Below are 8,531 nucleotides of genomic sequence, written 5' to 3' on the forward strand. Positions count from 1 at the left end.
CACCAGTCGCAGGCTACACGCAGCAACTTTCCAGTATCACAAGTGTTTTACTTCTATCTGCCTGAGAGGCGCAGGAAGCACACCCGATACTATGACCGCCTCACATGAAGAGCGGGCTCCCGGCCAGCCCCAAGCGCTCCTACGATGGCCCCGTCCCCATTCTGTGTGTCCAAAGCCCTCCTTCCTCAAGGAGAGCCGGCAGGGCAGCTCAGCCCGGCCCGGAAGGAACATGACGATGCCTAAGCGGTTCCTTCTAGGGACTGACAGCACGGGCCGTATCCACCTCCCATCTGTCCCGCAGGCCTCCCCGGGCCTGAGAGACGGGGGGGAGGGCAGGAATGGGCCCCATTCCCGCCGAATCGGGGGCCCGCCCGGGAGCTCCCAGCCGGTTTGCCCCTCGCGCCGGGCCCGCCCCCCGCCCCACCGGGCCAGGCGACACCCGCGCCGCGGGGTCTGCGGGGAGAATGGAGGCGGATTAGGCGGGACGGGCCCCCACCAGCAACTCACGCCTGGCCCGGCACAAGGCCGGAAGAGGAGCGCCGCGTAGGCATCCGGGAAACAGGACCCTTTCGGGACGAAGAGGTGCAGGAAACAGACTGACGCCGGCGCCGCGGAAGCAGGGCGTCAGCGGGCGAGGGCTGGCCTTTTTGAGGGGCGGGGGCTTGGCTGGTTGGCCGCGTGTGGGGGTGTTCGGGGGGGGCCCGTGTGTTGTGTGTCACCGTGTTACCCCGTGGTGTGGTGTGTGTCCGTATGTGTCCGTACCGGGGGTGCTCAGTCTGTGTGTCCGTGTGTGTCCGTACCGGGGGTGCTCAGTCTGTGTGTCCGTGTGTGTCCGTACCGGGGGTGCTCAGTCTGTGTGTCCGTGTGTGTCCGTACCGGGGGTGCTCAGTCTGTGTGCCGGTACCGGCGGGGTTTGGTGCCCGCGCCCTCTTTAGCCTCTCTCCTGTGAGTTGTGTGGTGGGCTCAGCTTGGCGCAGTTGTGCTTCTAGCAAACGTTTTCCCCCCTTCAGATCTGTAGCTCCTGTTCCCGAGACAGAAGCGAAGCATCTCGGCATGGAGCAGTGGCCTGCTGTAAGCACCCCGCCTGGCCACCTACTCGGAAAACCGGCCCAAACTGAGGGATTATATTGGAACAAGCTGGATCTCGGCTGTAATGAACTAAAACAACAGCCCATCTCTGTGAAGAGAACTAGCATTGCCTTGTGTGTGCAACAGGGAACAAGTACAGTAATCCCAAACCAGAATGTGTGTACAGGGAAGAAATGAGACAGATCATGAAAAACTGGGTCTTGACATAAATCTGCTCTTGCAACCACTTCATATCCTTCCAAACAGTGTAATAAGCAAATAAAGAAGGCAACCCAACACTATTTGCAGCTTCTCTCTGTTAACAGCTTACAGTGCTGCTGGTTTTAGAAAAGATAAGTGCTTCAAGGCTGAGCATGGTTTGGACATACCACGGGCAGTTGGGAGAGAGAGATGTGGGTGTATTATCTCTGAGAGTAAAACAAAGGAATTTTCCCTTTCTGGGACTTCTGTCACAGTGATTGAGATCCATCAACTGCTGCTTCCACATGTTTTTCTTAGGAGGTACTCATGTTCCTTTGTTACCTCTTCCTGCCTGAACTTACAGATTTCTCCTCCCCTTTCCCAGGATAAGGCCTTACAGGAGTGGCTGGAATTTATAAAGTTAGCCTCCAACTTAGCCAACTGTGCTTCACTTAGGTTTGTCTATAGTTTATAGAAAGAGGGAGGTTCCTTCAGACATTAAGTGAAACTTTTGGATTTAGCTTTCTAATCTTCATCTGGTGGGGTCACTCTTGCTTCACTGAACACAAGAATTTAAAGAGATGAGTCGGCTAACTCACACAGGTACCTAAAGATGGCAGTAAAAACATTTTCTTACAGACCAGATCTATTAGCTAAACACTTCCTAGAGAATAGACTTGATTCCCTTATCTTCTTTCAATGAAATAAACCTGCGGAGTTGTATGGACTGAAATACATATGCACTGATCAGTGCTACCACCCAGTTTTGCTGTCAAAGCAACAAGGTCATTTTGCCAGTGGGTTTTCTTCGGGAGATTTTTAACTTTTTCAGAACTCAGGGCAAATGAACATTTTCATTTCTTGAAATGTTTTCTTTCACTATTTCCAGTTGCCAGTCCGATTACCTCCATTGTTCCTCTATGGCACAGAAACCAGAACACGCTGGTCTCTGGTGATGTGATCCCGGTACTGAAGGGTGGGAAGGGCATGACTGCACTCTCTTGAAGCTAATGCTGGCTCCAGTGGCTGCAAGCTGCCCTGAGGGCCATCCCCGTTCAGTCCTGCTGTGGCGAATGAAGACATTACTATGCTCAGTTATCCACCTCAATCTGCGTTGGAGGCTGCTGCTCCTGCAGCAGAGTCAGCAGAAGGAAAGCAGACCTATACCCTATCTGCTCCATCCTGTAGTCAATTTGAATTTAATATTAAAAAGAGTCTGCACAAGGATGCTAAAGTGGAAACCAGACTGTCTACAGCGTGAGCATTCCAGAAGAGATGTGTCACAAAACTCAGGACAGCAATATCTTAAAACACTAAAGCTGGACATGATTCAAAGCCCTTGTGTGTACTGGGTCAAACTGTTCTTTAAACCATCCGTTTTGTCCTAATATAAAACTGTTTGGTTGGAAGAACAGAGCTGCCTGAGGTCTTTAAAGTTTTAAAGGTGCTTAAAATGAACTGTCTTCGCTAGCAGCTAATATAACTTCCTGAGCTATCATTCTCAGAGTCTATGCCATGACAAAAATCCCATAGGATAATACTTGTTTTTGCTAACCACGTGCCAAACACCATGCAAGGCTACGGCTAAGATAAAAAGTCTAAACTGAATCACATAGTTGAACAGTCACAGGAAAATGTGTGCAAGTCCTGCAATAAAGCCTTTTGGCTATTTTATTTTATTCTACAAATAAAGACAACTGTCCATCATTAAATGGAAAAATAATAGTTTGAGTTGTATATAGCATGAAACAGCAGTTCCCTTCACAAAAACATTTCTAATTAATTAGTTTATTACAAAATACCCACTCACAAAAAAGCACAAGCACAATCTTTATACTTGTGAAATGAGTTGATATTTCATATACAAAATAATTTCCACATAATTCCATATAATTTTATTTTATATAGAAATAGGTCATTATTACAACAGCTGTACAATACACTACTTTTTATTTAATAATTACATAAAATCTTTCTTAGAAACATATCAACGGAAAACATACAAAAAAAGCGAAAAGTGCATTTCTTTTTTTTTTCCTTCAAAGGAAAATTTAATCCTAAATGTTACAATGAAAGAGATATGTAATAGTCTGCAGCATCCCGAGTCACTGGGCCAAAACACAGTGCATATTTCTCAGAGACTTGGAGTGGGCGAGGTTGAAGGATTCATGGGTTGAAGAAGGATTCATGTTGTACTACTGGAGAGTTGCATGATTGTGCTTACAATTTGAGTTCTCTTTTGCAATCACAATTCATGTAGGAAACAGTCCAGAGTGGGTTGTGGGTTTGTTTTTTTGGTTGGTTGTTTCGTAATGAAGAACAGTTAGGGTAAGCTGCATAATACTTTTCAGATTCTAAATCAAGGGTTATGAGCTGTAGACCATCCTCACCAATGGCTGGGCTTTCTCCTCCATTGGATGTGCTAGTTTGGCCACAAGAATGAAGAAACAAACTTCTCTTTACAGAAAGTGCCTAGGTTTTGTCCTCTGTGCAGTTGTGCAAAATAATAACAATAATCATAATAAAAATAATCTCTTGTTCTCTCCTCAATAGACCTTTGACGCAGTGCTTTTCATACACAAAAGAAGAACTGAAACAGTGAAGGCCAAATACCTCATGAGTCTGCCAACAGTCTTTTGGAATTGCCAGATAGCTTTCAGAATGACATGCTGAGATTGAACGCCTTCTCCTGTGCACTCACTGGTGATAGAGGCTGCACAGGGTAGTGTTCCTCTTTGTTTTGCTCTGTCAGTACATACTGTGCTCACGAGATAGCGCAAACTGAATCCAGCGTGCTGTGAATGCGCTGTCAGTTGCAGTCTGCACTCTGTGGCGTACTTCTGTCATAGAGCTTTGAAAGAAATGCTTGTGCAAAAGCCAGAACAGTAAGTACAAAGTCATTCTCTTCTGCCCCATGTGCCCATTGGTTAAAGCTAATCGTGCATTGATTGTGCTGGTGGGACTCTATCGCAGTGGCTGTGGTAAATTTGATGATTCTGATAAGCTATTCCTTCTTCTTGATGTTAGTTGTTGCTGTTGCTGCTGCTGCTGTTGTGTCTGATGATACCCCATATTTCCTTGCTGTGGTGAGTAAGATGGCAGGAGCAAAGAATCGGGTTGTTCATTGTGCAAAGAACTTGGTGTTTGCACCTACAGATAAAATAAAATTTATTGTGGTGTTTGATTCTTTCCCATGTTTAATGTACATCCTCAATGTGCAGGATGCTTAAAAATACTACTAGGGTGTTGGCTTTAATTTCTGGAGCTGTTTGGCATGAGGTTAGCTTAACTAACGCTAGAAGGAATGGACATAGATTGCAACAAACAACACTCCAGTTAGGCACTGAGAAAGGTTTTCTCTTAGGATTGCACTGCCTGAGATTTGCAGGTTATTCTGAAAAGCCTGTTTAGGAGCAGGGTGGGCAAACATGTCAGAAATGACACGGATGACAGAAATGAAACAAAAATGAAACAGGGATCCCAATGTGCTTCATGCTGTCCCTTTTAGCCCTTCCTTTTTGTGAGTTTACAGTAGGGTGTGACCTTGCAGTGGTAAAGTCAATGTGAATTTTGCAGATGCTTTTATGGAAACAGTATCTGTCATACTTTTTTTCATTAATTCTCAGCTATGATAAGGATTTTATTTCAATAACAAGAGCTTAATCATTTGAGGTTGGTGATACTCTTTCAATGATGCCAGTGGATACATGACCAGGTTTTATAGACTCAGTTCAGCGCCTGTTGAGTTAACAAACAGACACCTCCTTTCCCCCCTTCCCCTTTACTGTAGTATGTGTTGAATTGGGTCAAAAAATAAATATTTCTACATCTTCAAATCACCTGGTTCTTCCAGGCAATGAGCTCAACTTTATCTTCTTTGCCTTGTGGAGTTGAGAAAATATGTTAATTTACTGAAGGGATCCAGATATCTGATCCAGATCTCATTTTATGTTGATGCTAGTAATTAAAAATCATCTTTTGACTTGTAAAATAAGCAAATTTTATACTGAATAAAGAGTACAGAATAAATCCTAAGGCAGCAATTTTCTCCAGCTAGAAATAAACTTTAAATATATCCAGGATAATCTGATTATGCTTCCAATGTACAGAATTAGTAATTTCCCTTTAAATATTCTGACTGTTCTCACTGCTCCCTTGCTATACTGCTACATGACACTGTATCAGTGTCTCATATATGTTGCTGTCTCTAAAATGGACATTTCTGCCAGGATCACGTTCCAGTAGACACATGGAGCCCCGTTTGCACAGCCCATTCACCTTATTACTCTGCATGTACATTTTATACATCACCCTCATTGTCCTACCTGCAGGTAGCGTTGTTGCTGATGCTGTTGGTGCTGGAGTTGCATAGGTGGCAGAGAAGATGGCTGGGAAGGAGGTGTAGTGGTGAACCCTTGGTTTAACACTGCTTGTCCCATCAGTATGATTGGAGAGCTGCTGCTGGAAGTCTGCACTTCCAAACTTTGAAACATTTGTTGGGTTTGAGAATACCTACCAATCAAGAACAAACTGTTGGAAGCAAAGGTGTTCTCTTAGGATAGGGATGGCAGTCCCTAGTCTTAATAATTCACTGAATCACAGAATGGTTTGGGTTGGAAGGAAACCTATAGATCATCTAGTGCCAAGCCCCCACGCCATGGACAGGGACACTTTCCACTGGACCAGGTTTCTCAAAGCCCCATCCAGCCTAGCTTTGAACACTTCCAGGGATAGGGTATCCACAGCCTCTCAGGGCAACCTGTTCCAGTGCCTCCCATGCTCACAGTAGGAATTTCTTCATAATATATGATCTAAACCGACTCTCAGTTTAAACCCATTACCTCTTGTCTTATCACTATGTACACTTGTACAAAGTTCCTCCCCAGCTCACTTGTAGCCCATTTTAGGTACTGGAAGGCTGCTGTCAGATCTACCCTGACCTTCTCTTCTCCAGGCTGAAAAACCCCAAATAATTCCCAATAAAGGATTCTCATGCATGGGACCTGCTAATATGAATGACAGCACCATTGGCAGCACTGTTTTCCCTTACTGTGTGCATGAGCTGGGCTTGGAGGGAAGAATGTATCTCACCTCAAAATCCAGATCACATTTTAGGTTCATTAAAGATTCTGGTTTATGTATGTCTTCTCTTCAGCCACAGCATTCACATTCCAAGCTCATTAAACCAAATGGCCTTTGATTCTGTTTTAATATGCTGAGCTCTGAACTGCAGCAAGAGAGACGTAAATGCACCTCCTGTCCTGCTGCCTGTGCTCCCCTGTGACTGCCTGTGGGGTGGTGATCTCCTGCAGAAACATGGCTGGGGTTGATTACTTCTTAAGCTGCTCATACACATATTGCCAAGTACGGTCAGCAGTTCCCATCACCATGAGCCCCATTGTAGGAACAGAAGAAGCCTCTAGAAAGCCTCTGGAGTGAGGGATGGGACAGAAACAAAATAGTCATCTCCTCTTGCCATTCTGTTTTTGCATAGCAAAGCTTTAATATGTGTTTTTTAGTGGAAGGCTGTGGGCAAAACCACAATGGAACTATTGCCAACCCAGCCTAATTCTGTTTATCCTGTAATGGGTGATGAGATCATAGTGTGGCTTGTGTTCACTCAACAGCTGTTCAACATTAGGGGTTAGTCAGAAATGCTACAGTCTGGGTACTTGTACTGGGATGTGAGCTCCTATAAAAGAGTCCCATGAGTCAGGAAGTCTATGTGAACTGGGAGATCCATCTTTGCAAATAAGGCCTCTTTTATTCAGAGGCATAAAAGCAGATTTACAATATTTAAATTTGACAAACATAACTCAAGACAATCTTAAACAGCAATAAACAATGTTTAAAAAAAAGAAGTACTGAATACCTACATTCCTGAGGTAACATACAGAATTATTTTTGAAGTAATGAGGTACAAAGAGCTGCCTATTATTCTCGCAATTCCCAATTAAGTACAGTATAGTGACAAAACACAGCCAAAAAAAAAAAAAGTCAGAGTCTGACTGGTGTTCTGCTTCCTTCCTCTAAGTTTTGAGGAGACAAACAACTGAAGTGGTTTGTTCAGCACCTTTTATGAGGGCAGGGGCCTGTTGGTTCTTCAGTTCTGCTGTTGTAGATCAGGTACAGCTCCACTGGCATAACACCAGTGGCTCAGTGCCTAGAGAGCAGGGGTTTTCATGGCACCAGTCATTTCAACCAGGTCAGTGCTGACTTTCTCTCTCACATTTATTGTGATGGGTCAGAAGTTCCAGTGCTGAAGCAAGCAGCATGTGAGGGGCAAAAATTTCCCCAGCCATGGCTTGTTAAAATGCTACTGGCACATTGTATTTCTCTCTGTCATCCTTCCTGATGTAACCAGGCAGAGTAAGGCTGAGCCTGACACTGGAAGGCAGGCTTGGCACAGTAACACATTCATGATATTTATAACTACTTTGTCATCTTACGAAAGAAGGCCATTTCCCCTCAAAAGCAACTTTGATGTTTTATCTTTGACAAGTCACATACTTAGCCTGGGATCCTGCCATGCTGAGGTCTGAAGAGTGTCTTGCATTACAGGACCCAGGCATCATGGGCTGAATAGGCTGGCTCAGCAACAGTCTGATGCATGGGAAAAAAGAAAGAATGACATTGCGAGAACAGAAGGACCACACATTTCGCAAACAGAAACAGGACATTTTCACAGGCATGGCACTAGGCTGAGTGTTAGGAGGTCTGACCTCAGCTTCTAGCTGTGGCAGGCACATCCTGGGCACTTGGAGGAGGAGGCTGGGGCAGTGCTTGCCCTCTGGGATGATGTGGGTGCCTGGCACACGACTAACAAATCATGTTTTTTTATTATTATCTGCCAAGTATGTGGCTGCTTGAGTAATATTTTACAACTTCGGTTAAATTCACCTTGTGCTCTTTAAAGCCAGTAGCAAGATTTCCATTTTTCATAATGCTAAGGGATCAGACACCTACACTCAGGGGGTTTTAATTCACCACTGCATTACTCCAGTTACAAGATCTGATCTGCGATTTGACTGCTATTTTCACTCAGCAAAACTAAAACATTAACTATTTCCAAATTTATGATCTGATTAGTACACTAATACAACCCACATTTATAACTTCCCCACGAGCGTGGGGTTTCAGGGCAGTGGCATTACTTTTGCTCCTGCAAGCGGGGATGGCTTGTCGTTGAGCCTTCAGGGTATCGGAGCGCAGCTGTTTTGGTTCAGTGCCTAGCTGGGCGCCAAGGGGACCCTGCCCCGCCC

The 8,531-nt window shown here is 44.8% G+C and overlaps 1 protein-coding gene across 1 annotated transcript in view; it reads right to left on the bottom strand.

Moving 5' to 3' along the window:
• Positions 1-2,904: 2,904 nt before the first annotated feature.
• The window catches only part of NPAS2 (neuronal PAS domain protein 2), a 52,181-nt gene continuing 46,554 nt past the window's right edge, over positions 2,905-8,531 (bottom strand). Inside the window, exons 17-19 of the mRNA XM_018083958.3 lie at positions 7,780-8,088; positions 5,595-5,781; positions 2,905-4,419 (exon numbers count right to left, since the gene is read on the bottom strand). Of these exons, the coding sequence (XP_017939447.1) occupies positions 4,234-4,419; positions 5,595-5,781; positions 7,780-8,088 (682 nt within the window). The 3' untranslated portion in view covers positions 2,905-4,233. The remainder of the gene's footprint in view (positions 4,420-5,594; positions 5,782-7,779; positions 8,089-8,531) is intronic.

The sequence above is a fragment of the Manacus vitellinus genome, unplaced genomic scaffold (assembly GCF_001715985.3).
Source record: "Manacus vitellinus isolate BGI_N305 unplaced genomic scaffold, ASM171598v3 scaffold_7_pilon, whole genome shotgun sequence".
Taxonomy (NCBI): domain Eukaryota; kingdom Metazoa; phylum Chordata; class Aves; order Passeriformes; family Pipridae; genus Manacus; species Manacus vitellinus.